This window comes from Saccopteryx leptura, chromosome 12, assembly GCF_036850995.1.
Source record: "Saccopteryx leptura isolate mSacLep1 chromosome 12, mSacLep1_pri_phased_curated, whole genome shotgun sequence".
NCBI lineage: Eukaryota > Metazoa > Chordata > Mammalia > Chiroptera > Emballonuridae > Saccopteryx > Saccopteryx leptura.
Genome location: NC_089514.1, coordinates 18,115,867 through 18,137,668, shown reverse-complemented (window position 1 = coordinate 18,137,668; position 21,802 = coordinate 18,115,867). Strand labels below are relative to the sequence as shown.

General features: G+C 43.5%; 1 protein-coding gene and 1 non-coding gene across 3 annotated transcripts in view; one reads left to right on the top strand and one right to left on the bottom strand.

The window, feature by feature from the left end:
- The first annotated feature begins 691 nt into the window (after positions 1-691).
- SP4 (Sp4 transcription factor) overlaps positions 692-21,802 on the top strand; it is a 76,406-nt gene continuing 55,295 nt past the window's right edge. Inside the window, exons 1-3 of one of the 2 annotated variants that reach the window (XM_066353822.1) lie at positions 692-1,408; positions 1,836-1,940; positions 2,439-3,993. In XM_066353822.1, the coding sequence (XP_066209919.1) occupies positions 1,869-1,940; positions 2,439-3,993 (1,627 nt within the window). In that variant the 5' untranslated portion in view covers positions 692-1,408; positions 1,836-1,868. Of the gene's footprint in view, positions 1,409-1,830; positions 1,941-2,438; positions 3,994-21,802 lie in introns of both variants that reach the window. The other variant, XM_066353821.1, reaches the window with a different exon arrangement.
- TRNAS-GGA (transfer RNA serine (anticodon GGA)) lies at positions 18,979-19,055 on the bottom strand. Its single transcript has one exon. It is a non-coding gene; the product is annotated as a tRNA-Ser (tRNA).

Sequence of the window (21,802 nt, the reverse complement as noted above, 5' to 3'; positions counted from 1 at the left end):
ACCAACCACGCGCATATTGGGCAAAACACGATGCCACCTTAGAAGGCGGGTCAGTGCTTTGCTCCAGCAGCGAGCTGGAGGCAACAAATAAAATGGAAGATGCTTCTCCGTGGGAAAGCAGGCCTCGGGTTTGAAGTGGGGGGGCTCGAGGAGGGAGGTGAGCAAAGAAAGGAAGGGCGAAGGCGCTTCTCCAAGAAGCCGGGTTCATTCAAACCCGGAGGACAGCAAACCCCGCCTCCCCATGCTGCCGCCCGCTCAATCGCCGAGCGCTCCGGGTGTGAGCTCGCCCCGCGGGGAGCGGCTTGCAGCCGAGGAGGCGGTGGCAGAGGTGGTTTGGGCAGTCCCGCGCGGCGGATAGGCCCAGGCAAACAACACCCATTCCCCCTCCTCCTCGCTTAGTTCAACTCCCACTCGGCCCCGGCCACGCCCTGCCGCCACCGCCCCCTCGGGCAGCTTTCCGCTTGGCAGCGCGGTCTCGGTCGGGGGCGGGAGGGAAGGCGGTGCCAGGATAGGACCGCAGCGGCCGCAGGAAACTACAAGGACCGACAGCCTTTGCGGCCCCGCCCCGCTGCCTTTCTCCCACCACTCAGCGTGCGTCACCAGGGGCTCAGCCAATAGGGGCTAAGCCAGGGAAAAAGGGCGCCCGGGTCCGGATGCGCCTCAGGAAAGGCATGCTCCCTGCGTGGGGGCAGTGGCCGGCTCGCTCGGCGCACCGAGCCGTCGGTGGCCGCTGCGCACCCTCATCTGCCCCTCTCGCTCCCCGTAAGCGATAGCCCTGTTTTTTCCTCTAGTGGCAATTCCGAGGGATGCCGGAGCGGGCTTTTGAGGGGAGGGCGCCGGGGAATGAGGAGGGGGCGGGATATCCTGAGACGACAAGTTTGGCTGTATGGAGAGCCTACCAGCAGCGCGTCTGAGCTAGAACGCCGAGAGAAGGAGCACCGGAGGAGCCACGAGAGGAAGAGAAAAGCTGCAGCGAGAAGAACCCCGAGAAAAGGGGTGGAGAGGAGGCGGCCCCAGCGCCCCGGCCCCCGGCAGGTCGGCGGCCAATCCGCTGGGGGAAGGGGTGGAGAGTCGGCGGCTCCGGCGGAGAGAGGCCGAGGGGGGTGGGGAGTCGGCCGGGCTCGCACCGCCCTGGCCCCGCCCCTGGCCCGCGCCGCCGCCCGCGCCGCGCGCCGCCGCTGTCAATCAAGGGCGAGTCAGCCGGGCTCGGGCGGAGAGAGGAGCTGCTACGCCACAGCCCAGCGGCGGCCATTCGCGGAAAAAGAGGCAGAGCCTGTGCCAGCTACAGCCTCCTCCGAGCACCGCGGGCGGGCGGGACCGGCCTCTCCGCCCGCCTCGCCCCCACCCCCACCCACCTCTATCCCAGTGTCTCCGTCTGAGGGTTTGTCCTGTTAATGCGGGATGAGCGGTACGTATTCTCCACCCCCCTCGGTCTCCTTCACCGCCTCCCGCCCTCCCTGCTTCTCCAGACCCTGCTCGGTCTCCCCCCTCCCCCGGGGCCGCGGAGATGCTGGAAGGGGAGGAGGAGAGGGCGGGAGGGAACCAGGGGGAGGGAAGGAGGGCTGTGTTTTGTCTTAATGTCTGAGAGAGAACAACCTCCTTTTGGGTGTTGCTCTCGAGCCGATGGGTCGGGTTTCAAACCACGTTTTGTGATATCCCCCTCCTCCCTTCCCTCCTTCTCCCCCACCCCCTGCCGGTGTGCGTGGATCGCGGGTTTATGGAGATTAATGTGCCGGGGGGAGGGAGAGGAGAGGAGAAGAGGAAGACGAATAATAATAATCCTAATAACCTGTTGTCGTGTGTGTGTGTGTATGGGGGGGTTTGTTGCAGATCAGAAGAAGGAGGAGGAGGAGGAGACGGCGGCGGCGATGGCTACAGAAGGAGGGAAAACCTCTGAGCCAGAGAATAACAATAAAAAACCCAAAACCTCAGGCTCCCAGGTAAAAGGAAACATATAAGAATAATTCATTATGAACGTAAGGGGGAAAAGGGAGTTATGCTCTTTAAATGCCCAGAAGTGAAGATCAGAATAAAAATGTTGATTCACTCAAAGCATCTTTCTGAGAGTGAGGAAGTTAAATTGTAAATTTATAAAGATTTCACGTGTTTGAGAGTAACGTTGGTTAAAACTACACCAGAAACTGAGACTATATGAAACGGGTGTGTATTTTTTCCTTAAGGGCATTTTGAGTTTAGGAAAATAACACATTAAAAAAGTTTGTTAGAAATTTCCTTTTAAAACTTGATATTACAGGATCAGCTTCCTTATTCCTATATCTTAACTGTTTTTGTTAATACTTCTTTTCGATTTCTGCTACTTTCTGAGTAAGTTCTGAAATGTAGAGCTGTCAAAATAAATAAGCCCCTCCCAACTACTGGCCTCTACTAAACCCGCCCACTTTTTTCCCTCCCTCTCCTTTGCCATCCGTGTTGGGTAGGACTCTCAGCCTTCTCCTCTGGCTTTACTGGCAGCTACTTGCAGCAAGATAGGGACTCCTGGTGAAAATCAAGCAACTGGACAACAACAGATTATTATAGATCCAAGCCAAGGATTGGTGCAACTTCAAAATCAACCACAACAGCTAGAACTGGTAACAACACAACTTGCTGGAAACGCTTGGCAACTTGTTGCCTCCACTCCTCCTGCTTCAAAAGAAAATAACGTTTCTCAATCAGCTTCTAGTTCATCAAGTTCTTCCAGCAGTAATAACGGGAGTGCATCTCCTACCAAAACTAAATCAGGTAATTCTTCCACCCCCGGTCAGTTTCAAGTCATACAGGTACAAAATCCGAGTGGTAGTGTCCAGTACCAAGTGATTCCACAACTTCAGACGGTGGAAGGTCAGCAAATGCAAATCAATCCAACCAGTAGTTCGTCTCTACAGGACTTGCAGGGTCAAATTCAGCTTATATCTGCAGGTAATAATCAAGCTATCCTCACGGCTGCTAACAGGACAGCTTCTGGGAATATTCTTGCTCAAAACCTGGCAAATCAGACGGTTCCAGTCCAAATTAGACCCGGTGTTTCAATACCACTGCAATTACAGACCCTTCCTGGTACGCAGGCTCAAGTGGTAACAACCCTGCCAATTAACATCGGAGGAGTGACTTTAGCTTTGCCAGTGATAAACAACGTGGCTGCAGGAGGGGGCACTGGACAGGTTGGCCAGCCGGCTGCAACTACTGAAAGTGGGACCTCTAATGGGAGTCAGTTAGTTTCCACACCCACAACCACTACTGCTGCTGCCAGCACTATGCCGGAATCTCCCTCCTCCTCCACCGCCTGCACAACCACCACTTCAGCATCCCTGACCAGCACTGACACGTTAGTGAGCTCAGCAGATTCCGGCCAGTACGCAAGCACATCGGCCAGTAATTCAGAACGCACGGTTGAAGAATCTCAAGCACCTGCTACTACTGAGTCTGAAGCCCAGAGCTCCAGTCAGCTTCAGTCGAATGGAATACAGAATGCACAGGATCAGCCCAGCTCTCTCCAGCAGGTACAGATTGTAGGCCAGCCTCTCCTACAGCAGATCCAGATCCAACAGCCTCAGCAGCAGCTCCTGCAGGCCATCCCACCACAGTCCTTTCAGCTCCAGTCAGGGCAAACCATTCAGACCATCCAGCAACAGCCTTTGCAGAACGTTCAACTGCAAGCAGTGAATCCGACTCAGGTGCTTATCAGGGCTCCAACTTTAACACCTTCAGGGCAAATCAGTTGGCAAACTGTACAGGTTCAGAATATTCAGAGTCTTTCCAATTTGCAAGTTCAGAACGCTGGGTTATCCCAACAGTTAACCATCACCCCAGTGTCTTCAAGTGGTGGCACGACCCTTGCTCAGATTGCTCCCGTGGCTGTTGCTGGCGCCCCAATAACTTTGAACACTGCCCAGCTTGCATCAGTGCCTAACCTTCAGACTGTGAGCGTTGCCAACCTGGGTGCTGCAGGCGTTCAAGTGCAAGGAGTTCCGGTTACAATCACTAGTGTTGCAGGTAAGTGACCGCAGCTTTTTTCTCTTTAAGGATCTTTTATACATTTTTAAAATAACCATCAGTTTTATTGCTTTTCTTTGCTAATGCTTAGATTCGACGTAGACCTCTGAAGTAAACATAATCTTAAGGAATGAAAAATACATACAAATGCTATACTCTCCCAGCTCTGTAATCCTCAGTGTGACCTGTTCACATTTGTACATTTTATTTAGTGTTAGGTTGCGTGTGTTAAATTTGTTAGATAGTTTAATAAAATTCTTCCTCGGAGCAAAACTTGCTGTTTAGAATCATAACAGTTTTCTGTAACTTAGAGATCATATTTGAGTACACTTCAACGCTTCTGAAAGAACGCTAGTCAAAATGACGTTTATATCTTCCTTAAGGGAAAGTAGGTTTAAATCTGAATTAGTATACTGTTCTGAGCCTGAAGTTGTTATTTTACTTTGTAACAAGGCTTACTTTTTCTTAAATTGGAAGTTCCTTCTCATGCTTCAGCATCTTATCCATGCGTTTGCGTTTTATTCTACAGCATTGTTTTAAACTAGATATTGATCCAGTTGTGAGAAACAATTTTACAAGTTGTTTAACTTTTATTTACTTTTTTGCTAAAACCAGAACTTGCTCAGGCTTTTAAGTTAGTAGTCTTTACTTACAAAGTTATATTTTAAGTATATCTTATATAGTAGTTCTGTTATTTATAGTTGTCTTTAATGTGAAGTTGGTGGAAAGAAATTAAAAATGAAGGTAGTAAAATGTCATTATTTAGAATTAATTGCTGTCAGGTCATTTTAAAACCAGTTATAAGCAGTTATTATGCATATAAATAATACTTCTTAAGTATTTGGAAAACTAGTCTTACTCTTTCTGGACCAGTCTTATTTTACCTACTACCTTTGGTTTTCTAGTAATTAAACACTTTTCATTGGTTCTGATTTGGTGAAAACCTGGTTGTCAATTTTAGTGCCTTTGATACTTTTAGAACTCTTTTTGTAAATATTTGGGTTTTGATAATCTGAAATGAATAAGCATAGCACTTTTGAGTGACCTTTCTTGAAACAAGTTTCAGAAAAATTATATTAGGGTTTTTTTTTATAGTTAATACCTAAAGGGGATGTATACATTTAAAATTGGAAATTGCTGGATTGAGTTCTCTGATTAGGGGAACAGAGACTACATGTTTTATTTAGCTACCATTACCTCTAAACCAGAGCTATCCAGTAGAATTTCCTGTGATGATGGAAATGTCCTGTATCTGTTTTATTCAATATGTTGACCACTAGCCACGAGTGGCTTTTGAGCACTTAAAACGTGACTGGTGCAGCTGAGGAACTGAATTTTAAATTTTATTAACTTTTAATTTAAATAACCACGTATGGCTAATGGCTCCTGTGTTGACAGCAGAGTAATCTAGCCAAGGAGTGTGGTGTTTTTTCCCCCTAAAACAATTACTGCACAATTATACAAGTGCTTCTCTTGATTGCAGGCCTTAGCTCGCTTTGTTCCTACTCTTTTTCTGAATATTGACAACAGATATTTAAGAAAAACATGTTTTTGGTGGATTGAATGATAGCATTGTCAGAGCAAAAAATTATTTCACTTATATTTTGTCTTGTCTATTGAGCATTAGTGAATTACTAAGAGACTCGAGTAATTTATAATTTACCTTAGATATAGTCAATTTTGTGCTCTTTTTTTTTTTTTCTTTCATTTTTCTGAAGCTGGAAACAGGGAGAGACAGTCAGACAGACTCCCGCATACGCCCGACCGGGATCCACCCGGCACGCCCACCAGGGGCGATGCTCTGCCCACCAGGGGCGACGCTCTGCCCACCAGGGGGCGATGCTCTGCCCATCCTGGGCATCGCCATGTTGCGACCAGAGCCACTCTAGCGCCTGAGGCAGAGGCCACAGAGCCATCTCCAGCGCCTGGGCCATCTTTGCTCCAATGGAGCCTTGGCTGCGGGAGGGGAAGAGAGAGACAGAGAGGAAAGCGCTGCGGAGGGGTGGAGAAGCAAATGGGCGCTTCTCCTGTGTGCCCTGGCCGGGAATCGAACCCGGGTCCTCCGCACGCTAGGCCGACGCTCTACCGCTGAGCCAACCGGCCAGGGCAATTTTGTGCTCTTTTATCAATTACAACTCAGAGTTTTTCCCTTGCCAAATGTTGGGGTAAGCCAGTGTTAACTGAGAGTGTGATGGTGACTGCCTGAGATTCACTTGAGTGGTACATTATTATAAATGCAGGATCCAGCTTCTGGCACTGTAATTTTGGGGGGCTGTGGTCAAGGGATTTGCTTTTCAAGCAAACTTTCCAGATGATTGTAAATCTCAGTGAAATTTGAGAACCGAGGGTCTAGTTTTCAGCAGTGAACCAAATGGCAAAGTGTGGAAGCAGGTGAGTGTTGAGTGAATTCCTATGTATCTCAGAGAATGAAATTTGACGGCAACTACAACTCATAGTTCTACTCCACAGACATCTATGGACTGGCTGCCCGCTGAGCACTTCCAGTAGTTGTGTTTTGTCTGTCATTTTGGGGGATAGTTTGTTTATTTAAAGAGTTTACATGATGTGGGGGGGGGGGGGGGATTTAAATGTATAAGGAGATAAGAATTTTTCATGGTTGGATTTTTTTTCTCCTGAAATCAAAGATCTTAAATTTTGTTGATGTTGAGGAGTCTATGTCCTAGATATGCTCATTCATTTTAAGATCATAGCCATGTTACAAAGACCAGAAATGTACCCTGATTTCTGCAGGTCATTGCAGTTAATCTGGGCCTAGTTGTTCACAGATTTACCTTACTACTTAGCATAGTAGGGCTAGACAAATGTTTACTGAATCCAAGTCTAGAAAATAACGGAGAAGATACCAATGTGGGATTGGGAGCAATGCCCTGGAATAGTTTTACTGGAGCTAATGAGATCATTCTGATTTCATTCATTTCTTTTGGCTTTGAGTATTAAAGACATTAAGAGTGGGACACGGGGCACTTGACTGTCTCTGGGAGGGGGATGGGCAATAAGTGCCTGCATTTTCCTTTCATAAGTGAGCCCTGGATGTTCAGACCTTTTACTTTGTGTCCCCAGTCATGTTTTAGTACTTTTTGATTATTTCATGTCCCCCTTCCTTTCCCCCCACCCCAGGAAAATGGTATTATTTAATTTTGTTTATTTTATGGCGGGAAAATTTGATCTAAATGCTCACCTATTAGCAGGACTGGAAAAAATTATTAGTAGTAAGCTTTTTTTTTTTTTTTTTTTTTTTTTTTGTATTTTTCTGAAGTGAGAAGCCGAAACACAGACTTCTGCATGCCCGCCAGGGGCGATGATCTGCCCATCTGGGGCATTGCTCTGTTGCAGCTGGAGCCATTCTAGTGCCTGAGACGGTGTCCATGGAGTCATCCTCAGTGCCCGGGCCAACTTTGCTCCAGTGGAGCCTTGGCTGCAGGAGGGGAAAGAGGAAGAGAGAGATAGGGAGAAAAGAGAGGAGTAGGGGTGGAGAAGCAGATGGGTGCTTTTCCTGCGTGCCCTGGCCGGGAATCAAACCCAGCACTTCCCATACTCCAGGCTGACGCTCTACCACTGAACCAACCGGCCAGGGCTAGTAGTAAGCTTTCACAGAATGTAATGGCTAGCTCAAGTACAGGGGACTAAAGTTTTCCACTGCCCATCCTCATGGTACTCTTCAGGAAGTAGGGGAAGTGTCTGGATGATATGGGCAGAAAAAGGGAAAAAATTGTACAAGGTAAATTGGAGAAAACCGGTTCATGGAGCTGGAGAGCTTCATACTTGATTTTATGAAATGACACTGTTAATGACAACCTAGAGGGATCCTCTTTCCTTGATAATTTATTCAGCCTAATGTGTTGCTATGGTTTGGTCTGGTCTCAGCTTGAAATCCTGAGTTCCAGGCTGAGCGTCCAGCATTTAATTAGATAGACTTTTAACAGGAACTCAATACGTGTACCCTCTATATAGTTTGTTTCTTTGTTGGGATTTTGAATTTGGCTTTGATTAAAGGAAAAGCAGAAATCCCATTTTAAGTTAAGAGCTAAGGTAACAACCAAGTACTGTTGGTTTACGAACATCCATGTGTTTAACTAAGTGAGTGAAATGGAAGATGTTTTGCTGTGGTACCCATAGATCCCTAGGTAAAGCAGACTTTAGGAGTTAGATCTCCTTAAAGAATCTAGAGTAGCCCTGGCCAGCTGGCATGGTTGGTTGAGACATCATCCTGATGCGCAAAGATTGCAGGTTTAATCCCAGGTCAGGGCATATACAGGGACTGATGTTTCTGTCTTTCTCTAAAAACATCAGACAACTGATGTTTCTGTCTTTCTCTAAAATAAATTAAAAAAAAAAAAAGGATTTAGAATATGCAGGAACCGTTAATATTTAAATCTGTAATTAACTTGTTATTGGCCTGTATTTGATTTAATTTTGGCCCTAATCATTACATAGAGTAGCAGATCCTGTTCCTGCTTGATGGATGGATATTGAACAATCTTAATGACAGTTAACATTTTTATGCTAATTTTCACAGGAAGTTCATACTTGAGGATAAGATGTTATTAGGCCTTCAAACACTTGACTTTCTTACCTTCCTTTACTTTTTGGGGGATTTAAATTTTGAAACCTGCGCATGTAGCAGAACCAGGAGTAGGAGGGCCAGTTTTCATTTACCGCTGAAAATGGGACCGAAGAGAATAATCGACATTATATTTAATTTCAAAACCTAACAATCTAGTAGAATCAGCCTCTTACTACATCATTTTTCCAGAGCTATGAAAAGTAGAACATGGACTTAAGTTTAGTGCAAGTATAGTTTTCTTTTGCCACATATATTCTATTACTTTGGATTTCCCTAGGAGGCATCTTAATAGAGCATGTGCACATATGTAAACAAATACACACACATTTACATCTGCACATACATCTGTTTGTATACATAGACATGTGCTCCTGTGTCTAGTTGTTATTTCCTTTCAGAGAAGTCAGGTTTACTCGTTTAATCTTACTTCTCTAAAATAGATTTGCTCAGTATAGATTAGCATTCATTATGAGGAATTTATACTGTACAAGTGATGTAGGTTCTGAACTGCCAAGTTGGTTTTACCCATTAGATGACCTTTAAATTTGTTGATGATGCCGAAACAGTATTGTTGCCTATTTTTAAGCTTCTCATAGAAGATGAAAAGGTACTCAGTGTAGAGCTGCATTAATTATTTAGAAGGGCATCTCTGATTGGGATTTCAGGTTAGAGAAGCAATGGAAAATAGTTTTAATCATCTGTTTTCCAAACCCAAGTGAGGGAATATGTAGTATAACAAGTAATACTTAAAGGAATATTGAAGCAGGTGGAAGAGCAAGTTGAAGAGAAAAAAGGAAAGGAAGCTTGATAAAGAAGGAAGATGGGGAGAACTTGCTATACATGTATTTTGTAGAAATGACCTGTACAAAATTATAAATTTATTTTGAAAGAATCTTCAAGATTATTGCTCACTAGTTGTAGCATTTTGGTATTGCTACTAAAGTCTCTAAAGGAATGTTGTATTTTACTGTTACAAGCAAAAGCAGAAATATGGCTGAGAGATTCTGCAGAACTAAGTGAAGTGCCGTAGGGATGACATAGTAAGGGTTGCTAGTAGAAGGGGGAACATGGCCTGATACCAGATCATACGTTTATGTGGGCTCCTCTGTAATCTTCTGATCGAGGTATGACATGTGATTGTTTGTAATGCTTGTATTTTGCTACCTAATGAATAAGCAGATTGTGGCAAAGGTAACCTGCTGAACCACAAATTGCCTTTATGAGTATGCTGTGAGATAAAGGCTTAATGAAAGATAATTGACTGTTTCTTTCCCTCCCTCATTCCTTAGTGGTATTTTAGAAATAAGGAAACTGAAGCCCAGAAAGTTTGAATAACTTCATGGTACTTCCTGGCAAAGTGAGGGCTGGAAACTTGACTTATTCTCCAGTTGTCTTTCTGCTTATAGCTTTGTTATCCAAATCTTTTGTTAGTAAATGAGGAAATGTATGTGGGTTTAGTGTAGGAATCAGAGGGGGAGAGTATCCAACTTTAGTCTATCCTCTTCCTAATAGACTGCCTGTTTATTTTCACTGGGTATTCAATTCAGCCTTAGTATGTTGAATATGATATTGATGAAAAATGCAGTTCTCGAAGTCTCGATGTTAATCGAATTTAATGGTGGAACCTAAGTGATACTATTCTTTCTTTTTTTTATAAACATTTTTTTTTAAATTTTTGTTTTTATTTTATTTATTAATTTTTAGAAAGGATTGAGAGAGAGAGAGAGAGAGAGAGAGAGAGAGAGAGAGAGAGAGAGAGAAGGGGGGGGGGAGGAGCAGGAAGCATCAACTCCATATGTGCCTTGACCAGGCAAGCCCAGGGTTTCGAACCGGGCAACCTCAGCATTTCCAGGTTGACGCTTTATCCACTACGCCACCACAGATCAGGCGATACTATTCTTTCTTGAAAACAAATTCAGAACTAAAGAGATTAGTAAACTTACACGTGTAGGGAGGCAAATTCTCAGGCATTTGAGATATTTGTATCTTTTCCCAAACTATAGGTAGAAATGGTTAAAAAAAATTAGAAGAAGAAGAAAAAATATTTGTTTACCTATGTGTTAAATTCTGGGCTGGATATTTATATTAATTTATTAAAACTCACAATACTTTTGTAAGATTGGTATTATTGGGTCCATTTTACAGGCAGCCTCACTGAGCTCTAACTTCTGTAAGCAAATCTGCCCCTCCACTACGTGGTTAGAGCCATTCTCCAAATTCACGGTGTTCCGAGACTTTTGTTTGTGTGACGTAAGGTAAAAGGGTCAGTCCACAAATAAAGGCTGTTTTTCACCCTTTGTGTCTGATGCATACTGAAACCCTTTAAAGGGTGAGCAGTTTTGAAAATCGAAGTTCTGACTGTGCTGTTAAGGTTTCTTCTAGGCCTAACATGGTGTGGCACTGACAGACAAGTATGACCAAATGTAGCTGAAAAAAAATGGTGACCAGAAACTGGTGTGGCTGCATGGAGACTTCGATGTTAAACTCCGAGTTACATGCAGTAATGTAGAAGATGGGGGGATGCTTAGGATTAAGCATGAAAATAGAAAGCAGCTTGATATTTTAAGAATGTCAGGAAAGCAGAAAGCCCTAATAAAGCCAGGCTTTTAAAATTATTTTAAACAACTTGTTAAGGTTTTACATCAAAGCAAGAGACTCATTGCTTGAGCAAAACGGTGTAAAATGGAGAGGATAGAAGAAAGGCATAGTGTCTCCATTCTGCTTGTTAACCAGTGAGGAAAATGCACTTCCGCCTGAAATGACTAAGAGCTGTCACTCAGAGATACTTGCTCAAGCTAAGTGAGGAGATGGAGGATGTTGAGTTGCTTTTTGTGTATCAGGATGGTCTGGATGAATGCTATCCTAAGGGTCAGAGGAACTTACAGATTTAGTGTCAGGCCAGTATCAGTAACTTAAAAATTATGCATTGTGGAAAAATTTAGCACAAATAAGCACTTCACTTTATAAAAAAATCCTAAACTGCAGACAAACTAGTTTGATAACCATCCTTAAAGTCTTTTGAATGAATTATTGAGTGGTTGGTCTTGGAGTATTTTTAAAAAATTCAGGGATCATTGGGTTCACCAAGAAACTGTTCTTATCTATTTCTTTAGGGTTTCCAGATGAGTATACAAAGGAAATAACATCAGTCCAATGTATCTTGATTTCAGTATTGATAATCATGGTTTTTATAAAGGCTCATACTTGGTTGCTCAATTATATGAAAAATGTTGATTGTCCACCTCAGTGGAGGCCTCTGGTATTGTAGTGTAGGATTCTGTCTCGATACAGTCCTGTTTAACAGTTTCAAACATCGGATTGAAGGATGCTATATTTACAGAATTTGAAGGTGAGACAAAGCTGGGAGATATTGCTAATAATTAGGGCAGGCAATAAATAGAATTGAGGTTTTGAATGATCCCAACAGGCTAGAATGCTGGGCCAGAATTAGCAAGGTAAATGCAACAGGTAAGATCCTCTATTGACAGGGTGGAGTGGGGCACTGCATACCTACGAGATGAAAAACCTGGCTTGACAGCAGGGTTTGTGAGGATGACTTGGGATTTATTGGACTTAATGGGAACTAAGACTAGAGTAAAGCTCTGGTTTTCGCTTGTCAGACCATTTCTGCAATATTGTGTACAGTACTAGGTGGCACATTTTATTTTATTTTATTTTATTTTTTTTTGTATTTTTCTGAAGCTGGAAACAGGGAGAGACAGTCAGACAGACTCCCACATGCGCCCGACCGGGATCCACCTGGCACGCCCACCAGGGGCGAAGCTCTGCCCACCAGGGTGCGATGCTCTGCCCCTCCGGGGCGTTGCTCTGTCGAGACCAGAGCCACTCTAGCGCCTGGGGCAGAGGCCAAGGAACCATCCCCAGTGCCCGGGCCATCTCTGCTCCAATGGAGCCTTGGCTGCGGGAGGAGAAGAGAGAGACAGAGAGGAAGGAGGGGGGGCGGGGGTGGAGAAGCAAATGGGCGCTTCTCCTGTGTGCCCTGGCCAGGAATCGAACCCAGGACCCCTGCACGCCAGGCCGACGCTCTACCACTGAGCCAACCGGCCAGGGCTGGTGGCACATTTTAAATAGAACATTGACAAACTGGCACATCAAGGATTCTCAGAAGGAAGAGTGTGGAGAACATTTCATAGGGGCAGTAGTCAAAGAGCGGTTATTTATTTATTTATTTATTTTCCGAAGTTAGATGTGGGGAGGCAGTCAGACAGATTCCCGCATGTGCCCCACTGGGATCCACTGGCATGCGCCCCACGGGGGCAATGCTCTGCCCATCTGGGACATTGCTCCATTGCAGCAGGAAGCATTCTAGCGCCTGAGGCGGAGGCCATGGAGCCATCCCTAGTGCCCAGGCCGACTTTGCTCCGGTGGAGCCTTGGCTGCGGGAGAGGAAGAGAGAGACAGAAGAAGGAGAGGGGGAAGGGTGGAGAAGCAGATGGGCGCTTCTGTGTGCCCTGACCAAGAATCGAACCTGGGACTTCCATATGCCGCGCCTTCGCTCTACCACTGAGCCAACCGGCCAGGGCTATTTTTATTGTTCAAACAAAATGAGAAATTATAAAAGTTGTCTTCAGATATATGAAGGGCTAGGCTTTTTGTAATTGAAATTCTTCTGTTTGACCTTGGGGGAAAAATGGAGTATGTATTTGAGTATACACATGGACTAGAGCTGTACAATAATAGAATGGTTTGGTTCATGAAGTAGTGATCTTCCTACCATCAGAGGCGAGAGCTCTGTCCCACAGAGACTCTATGGAATTTTTTATACTGTATGGAAAATTTTATTAGGTGAAGTATGGGTCTTCATCTAATTCTAGAATTTGAGGTTCTGTGAATATTTGAGAACATGGTCTTGTTCTGGGTAATTCTAGCATGTGGTGAGAGTGCTTTATAAGTTTTAGTTAAATTTAATGATTGCTTAAGTATTTAGGGATTTTTTTAAGGATCACATTTACCATTTTTCTTATTACGAAGACAGTATAATTAAGATAAATTCTAATAATAAATGCAGTACTTTAATTCACGTATTAATAGATTTTTTTTTGGCTTTCATTATACTCTTAGATGCTATTTTTCTGAGTCATTAGCACTTTTATTTGTTGACTACCAAAGCATTAGTTGTTTTTTTTTTTTGTGTGTGTGTGTGTGTGACAGACACAAAGACAGAGACAGATAGGGACAGACAGACCAGAAGGGGAAGAGATGAGAAGCATCAGTTCTTCATTGCGACACCCTAGTTGTTCATTGATTGCTTTCTCATATGTGCCTTGATTGGGAGGCTACAGCCAACTGAGTGACCCCTTGCTCAAGCCAGTGACCTTGGATCCAAGCTGGTGAGCCTTGCTCAAACCAGATGAGCCCACACTCAAGCCTGTGACCTCGGGGTTTCGAACCTGGTCCTCTGTGTCCGAGTCCAGTGCCCTATCCACTGTGCCACCTCCTGGTCAGGCCAAAGCATTAGTATTTTAAACATATACTTCGGTGTTCAACATTGAATTTGTAGTTAGGATATTTTATGTCAGTAACTCTTTATAGTCATATTTCTTATATTGTCATTTTAGTATGAACAGTATTATTACTTTTTTTGAGTGGAATTGGAGAGCAGTTGGAAAATCTAGGATTTTAAACTCTGGGAAGCACTCACAGCTTCAGATTTATTAATTTGACCCCATGGAGTAATCACATCCAGTAAGCCTGTCTTTTTGGCTCAGACTATCTAGCTTTTGGTGTTTTTAAAACAATATTTGAGATCTGAGACGCTTGCATAGAAAAAGTGATAATTCCGATATATGAAGATTCGCCTTTCCTTGTGTATGATAAAGCTAGGTGCAGGAACTGTCGGTGTTTGATTGGAGGTGTGGTGCTGTGATTGGAGTGGGTTTATTATTACAGCAGATGTGTGTATGCAGAGGTTTCTTAGAGCACAGGGATTTTCTGTTTTGTGTTGGTCAGTCAGTTGTGGCCACAAGAAGAGAGCAGAGCAAAAATGTTTCATATCACTGATTCTGGAGAAACAGTCACTGTGTGCCCGGAGGGGTCACATGCAAGAAAGGGAGCATCAGGGGGCGACTCAGCCAAATAGGTGGGGAGCAGAGAAGAGAGCAAAGCCCATGGTTCAGTGCCTTTATGGGAGGTCAGGGTGGAGTACACAAGAAAGCGTGTGAGGGGTTTCACTGAAATGTGTAAATGTCAGTAGTCCCAGTCAGGGAGAGCTGGGAAGAGACACTCGGCACTGGACACACTTGACACACTGGAGCTCCTGATTCCTGGCCGGGGCATTCACAGCCTGCTTGTGAGGATGTTGAGGCAGTTGGGAAAAATGATGTTAAAATCAAATTTATAATACAGAACTAAGTATTACAACTCTTGCATTTTTGCCTGGGTGCTACTCCCATTTAGCTGTTCTGTCCTGGGCAAACATGGTATAATTGGAGCTTGATTCCTTTTTTTATTTGTAAATTAGTGGTATTGATTCCTTCTTTATTTACCTCATAGAGTTGCAAAGATCAAATGAGATAATATGTATAAAAAGCCTTTGATTATTAAAAAGAAAACTATATATGGAAGTTGGTAACTTGGTAAAAATCTCTATGTAGCGACACCCACTAGAACAATGTGAAATATGAAATAGTGAAGTGGGAGAATGAGTAGTTTTCAATACAGATATTAGCGTGAGCTAAGCAAGAGAGTTGAAGTACAAGCAAGGCTATGGGAGAGTGTGTACAGGTGGAAAAGAAGCAGTGTGGTGAGCACTAAGGGTCTGCTGTGTGCTCAGTCTGTGAGGCTCTGAATGTACTATCTTAAAGGAATGCTTCTGTTGGGGGAAATAAGGCTTCCACGTGTGAAACAATTATATGGCAGCTGCAATTGCGTATGAGAGTTTTCAGTTAAGTACTAGGTTTCGAGGTATGGAAAATGAATATGCAAGCTCAAAGATGAGTGAGATCAGTGGGTTGGAGTAAATAAGGAAGAAAGGCTTTCTGTGATGGAGATAGGACTTGAAACAGGCCTTTAAGATTGGATTGGGAAGTGGACATTTGAGATTTAAAGATAGAGAGGTGAAGGGAGAGAATGTCTTGAGCCAAGTGGCCCAACATGGAGTGAAGAGCCTGAAGTCACATGTGGAAGCGGATGGCGGACACAGGGAGTGGTCCTCTGTGTGCTCCAGAGAGGCCCGTGGTCCCCGGAGTACCTCAGGGCACGCCACTTGAACAGCCTGCCACCCCTGCTTCAGCCAGAGAAGTTGTGTTTATTGGATTATTTCCTAACAGTTTGAGGAAGAGATTCTGCCAAAATAAAATAACTTTGAAAAACATGAACCTAGTCAATGGAAGCAGCTGAATGGAAAGATTTGAGGTGCAAATGTTATTATCAGAGTATTTCTCTACAGATAAAAGTGTGGAAAAGCCTGACCTGTGGTGGCGCAGTGGATAAAGTGTCGACCTGGAAATGCTGAGGTTGCCGGTTCGAAACCCTGGGCTTGCCTGGTCAAGGCACATATGGGAGTTGATGCTTCCAGCTCCTTCCCCCCTTCTCTCCCTCTCCCTCTCCTCTCTCTGTCTCTCCCTCTCCTCTCTACAATGAATAAATTAAAAAAAAAAAGTTTGGAAAAGTTTATAGACCAGGAAACAAGTAAAAAGAAGGTTGTGGAGAAATTTAGGTATGAATTCAACATGGGCTCTAGAACTGTTATGGCAGTGAAGTTGCTTACTATAAAAAGCAGGTTGTCAAACTTCTCTTTAGATCAAGGGTCCCCAAACTACATGCGGCCCCCTGAGGCCATTTATCCGGCCCCCCCGCTGCACTTCCGGAAAGGGCACCTCTTTCATTGGTGGTCAGTGAGAGGAGCACAGAATGCATCCACATCCTGCTCCTGGAGTATTATATGTGGCGGCCCCGCAAAGTGTGGCAGTGCTCACGTACAGTACTACTTCTGGTGACGCTGGACGCACGTGTCACAGCTCCCGAAGCGCATCATATCACTTGTTACACCTAGCAGTGACAAATATGAAACCGGACATTGACCATCTCATTAGCCAAAAGCAGGCCCATAGTTCCCATGGAAATACTGGTCAGTTTGTTGATTTAAATTTACTTATTCTTTATTTTAAATATTGTATTTGTTCTCGTTTTGTTTTTTTACTTTAAAATAAGATATGTGCAGTGTGCATAGGGATTTGTTCATAGTTTTTTTTATAGTCCGGCCCTCCAACAGTCTGAGGAACAGTGAACTGGCCCCCTGTGCCCCTGTGTAAAAAGTTTGGGGACCCCTGCTTTAGATTAATCATTGCCACTCCAATAAATTCAATAAAAAGGGGGAAAAAACCTCTTTAGTACACAGAATGGTGCCATGAGAGAAATGGTAAGGGATTAGGTAAAAATAATTAGCTCTGCTGGTTCATACTCTCTTCTGTGTATCAAGCATGGTGTAGCATTGAGAAACAGAAGATGAACGAGACATGTCTGCTGCTCTGACAGAAGATACTGTCTGTCATGGGAGACATACTGCATTTCTTTGCTTTTTTTTTTTGGATGAATACATAAGAAAACCTTGTATTGATCTCATAAAAGTGGGGGTTACATTCTTAGTCACACAATCCAAACTGCTTCTTAAATAGAGCCATCTTTGTCTGAAAAAAATCATGCAAATTTGAAAGGGGCTTAATTTTTAATCAGGGATTATTTTCTGGTTTGGAAGAATCTGTTTCAAAAATATAAAGCATCATAGATTCGCATGAAAGATAAGGTTAGTTGAGACATTTCTGTGTAAGCTGCTACTAGTTGAAGAACCTGAAACCTGAGTAATAATATGTAGATATTGATGCTAATATGTGTTATGATGTCTTTATATAAACAAAATCTAATAATTCTTTGTAGCGCTATAATATGCCACAATACAGCATATAGTCTTATATTTTCTGATGAAAATACAGCAGGAAACAAGGCATAAAATGAAAAACTGGATGAATTTAAAATCAATTGTGTTTCTGAAAAATATATTTATATTCATTTTAGTACAATATACATTTTAATTTATTTTCCTATTCAAACTATAGTTCCATAATCCAATGATTGATTGGTCCTAACTTTATAAACTTAGAAGATTTCTTTTAAAATCATTTAAAATTTTTTTATTTACAGTTGACATACAGTATTAGTTTCAGGTTTGCATCCCAGTGACATTATACACTTACTAAGTGATCAGCCCAAATCTTGTACACATCTGACACCATGTGTAGGTTTTAGACTATTATTGACTATATCCCCAATGTTGTACTTTACATCCCCATGACTATTATCAATTTGTGTTTCTTAATCCTTTCACCTTTTTTCACCCATTACCCGAAACCTTCTGCCACCTGGCAACCATCAAAATGTTCCCTGTATCTATGAGTCTGTTTCTGTTCTGCTTGTTTGTTTATTTAGTTTTTTAGATTCAGTTGTTGGTAGATATGTATTTATTGCCATTTCATTGTTCACATTTTTATCTTTTTTCTTCTTCTTAAAGAAGATCCTTTAACATTCTATGTAATACTGGTTTGGTACTGATGTCCTTTAACTTTTTCTTATCTGAGAAACTTTTTATCTGTCCTTCTATTCTGAATGATAACTTTGCTGGGTAGAGTAATCTTGGTTGTAATCCTTGCTTTTCATCACTTTGAATATTTCCTTCATGCAAAGTTTCTGTTGAGAAATCACCTGAAAGTGTGTGATCTCCTTGTATGAAACTAACTGCGTTTCTCTTTCTGTTTTAAAGATTCTCTCTTTGTCTTTTGCATTTTAATTATGGTATGTCTTTGTATAGGCCTCTTTGGGTTCATCTTGTTTGGGACTCTGCACTTTCTAGACTTGTATGTCTAGTTCAGGGGTCCCCAAACTTTTTACACAGGGGGCCAGTTCACTGTCCCTCAGACCGTTGGAGGGCCGGACTATAAAAAAAACTATGAACAAATCCCTATGCACACTGAACATATCTTATTTTAAAGTAAAAAAACAAAATGGGAACAAATACAATATTTAAAATAAAGAACAAGTAAATGTTTTATTTTATTTTATTTTATTTTATTTTTTGTATTTTTCTGAAGCTGGAAACGGGGAGAGACAGTCAGACAGACTCCCGCATGCGCCCGACCGGGATCCACCCGGCACGCCCGCCAGGGGGCGACGCTCTGCCCACTAGGGGGCGATGCTCTGCCCCTCCGGGGTGTCGCTCTGCCGCGACCAGAGCCACTCTAGCACCTGGGGCAGAGGCCAAGGAGCCATCCCCAGTGCCCGGGCCATCCTTGCTCCAATGGAGCCTTGGCTGCGGGAGGGGAAGAGAGAGACAGAGAGGAAGGAGGGGGTGGTGGGGGGTGGAGAAACAAATGGGCGCTTCTCCTATGTGCCCTGGCCGGGAATCGAACCCGGGTCCCCCCGCACTCCAGGCCGACGCTCTACCGCTGAGCCAACCGGCCAGGGCAAGAACAAGTAAATTTAAATCAACAAACTGACCAGTATTTCAATGGGAACTATGCTCCTCCCATTGACCACCAATGAAAGAGATGCCCCTTCCGGAAGTGCGATGGGGGCCGGATAAATGGCCTCGGGGTCGCATGCGGCCCGCTGGCCATAGTTTGGGGACCCCTGGTCAAGTTCTTTCACCAGGTTAGGGAAGTATTCTGTCACTATCTTTTCATTTCTTGCTCTCTCTTCTTCTAGCACCTCCATGATGCAAGTGTTGGTTCTCTCGAAGTTTTTCCAGAGGCTCCTTACACTATCCTCATTTTTTTTTTCTTTTTGCTGTTCTGATTGTTTTTTCTCCCTTATTTTCCAAAGTGCTGATTTGATTCTTAGCCTTGTCTCTACAGTTGAGTCCCTGTAAATTATTTTTCATTTTAGTTAGTGTATCTGTCATTTCTTTTTATTTATTTCTTTTCTTTTTTTTTACAGAGAGAGAGTCAGAGAGAGGGATAGATAGGGACAGACAGGAACGGAGAGAGATGAGAAGCATCAATCATTAGTTTTTCATTGCGATCCCTTAGTTCATTGATTGCTTTCTCATATGTGCCTTGACCATGGGCCTTCAGCAGACCGAGTAACTCCTTGCTCGAGCCAGCGACCTTGGGTCCAAGCTGGTGAGCTTTTTTGCTCAAGCCAGATGAGCCTGCGCTCAAGCTGGTAACCTCAGGGTCTTGAACCTGAGTCCTCCGTATCCCAATCCGATGCTCTATCCACTGTGCCACTGCCTGGTCAGGCATGTATCCGTCATTTCTGACTGGTTCTTTTTTTATGGTTTCATGTTCTTTTTATATGCTGTTGAAATTCTTACTAATTCCTTGAGCACCCTTATAACCATTATTTTGAACTCTGTATCTGTTATTTTGCTCTCCTGTTTCATTTAGTTCTTTTCATTGTTCTTTCACTTAGGGCCTGGCCTGTTTGTCGCCTCGTTTTGGCTGCTTCTCTGTGTTTGTTTCTATGAATTAGGTAGAGCTGCTCCATTTCCCAGGCTTGGTGGAGTAGCCTAATGTGGTAGGTGTCCTATCAGATCCAGTGGCGTGGTTTCCTCGCTCACCCAAGGTGGACACTCCGCGTGCACCACTGCAGCGGGCTCTGTGCACCCTCCTGTTGCAGTTGGGCTTTGTTTGTTGTTGGCATGTCAGCAGGAGGGATTTACACCAGGCTGATTGGCTGGGAGAAATGTCTGGAACCACCATGGAGGACCAGCTGTGCAGGGCCCCATCCCCTGTAAGAGCACTTCCTCTCAGTGGGACTCTGGAGTCTGCCCTTTGAGTGTGTCGCTTGTGGAGGTGCGTGGGTGGTGACGCTTCACCATGGTTTGAAGCTGTCTACCTGGTGCATTGGCTCTGGAGTCTCTCCGGAGGGACAGACTAGGGTTAGACCGAACCATTGCCTGTATTCGGTCTGGGCCTCCCAGCATGAGCTACAAAGAGATCTGCAGGTAACTGCTACTTGTGCTGGGCTTGGAGGTGCCCAAGCTGCGAACCAAGGCCAGCTACCACTCGTGCCAGGACAGTCCAGTCCGTGTCTTCACACCTCCAACCAGTCTTGATATGGCTTCTTATTTGATTCCCTAGTTGTAGGACTTATTCAGCCAGATTTCAGGTGGTTCTGAGTGATGGGTTTTCTGTAGTTTAGTTGTAAGTTTGATGTTGTGAGAGGTTCTGAGTACCACATTGACCTATGCTGCCATGTTGTCTGGAAAATGCCTTCTTTGCTTCTAAGACATACATATTTTTTTGTTTTAACATCTTTGAAATTGAAATGCACCCTATAATTATAGGCATGTCACACTTTAATTAGCAGAAGTTTTTCTTCCTTATGATCACTTGCATCTTAGACTCTGTGGAATATGATAACTATAGAGTTAATTAAATTACAATGTGGCATTTGGTTTATAGAGGCTATGAAGTGTTATAGAAGCCCAGAGAAAAAAACTAGTTCTGCTTATAGGATTCTGGGAATGTTTTCATGGAAAGGGTGATAACATCTTGGTCATAAAGAATAACTAAAAGTTGGCCAGGTCAGGATGAGAAAGGTCATTTTAAGTTATGTTGGATTTTGCATGCAGTTTGGAAATTCTGTAAGGAGTCGTCTATAAGCATAGCAAAATTCAGGCTTGGACAAGAAATATTAGTATACATTAAAATTGAATTGTGAACCTCCTGTAGGCAGGGGCTGTGTCATAGTCTATATATATGACATAGGTATATTTCTTTTCCTCACACTGATGAACATAGTTTAGTACATATTTGATATTGAACAAAGGGAGAGGACATAGGTAGAGAACTTTGATTTCATAGGAGACAGATGGGTAGATCCTTGTGATAGATTTGAGATGCATACTTGAAAAAAGAATGAGAGAGGTTATGATCATAAAAGAAGTGATTGGTAAAATGAAATAAAAGGAACTTACATGTGATTGTTTCCTATGTTTTGGAGACAGTTACAAGTGAGAATCTTAGCACTGAGAGGAGCTTTCATAAGGGAAATTGAAGGTAAAGTGTCCAAGTTGTTTCTGTTCTTAATGTGGCCAGTCAGAGAGGGTTTAGTACAGTATTGTAAATAATGAGTCAAGTTACCATAGCTTTTTGTTCACAGAAGCGGAGCTGCTTTTGCACAGGAATATAGGAACCAGATAGTGATCTGTGCTGTGGTAAGTGGGTGCCTGTGCTTGGTGTGGGGTTGGGGGAGGGGTGTAAAATG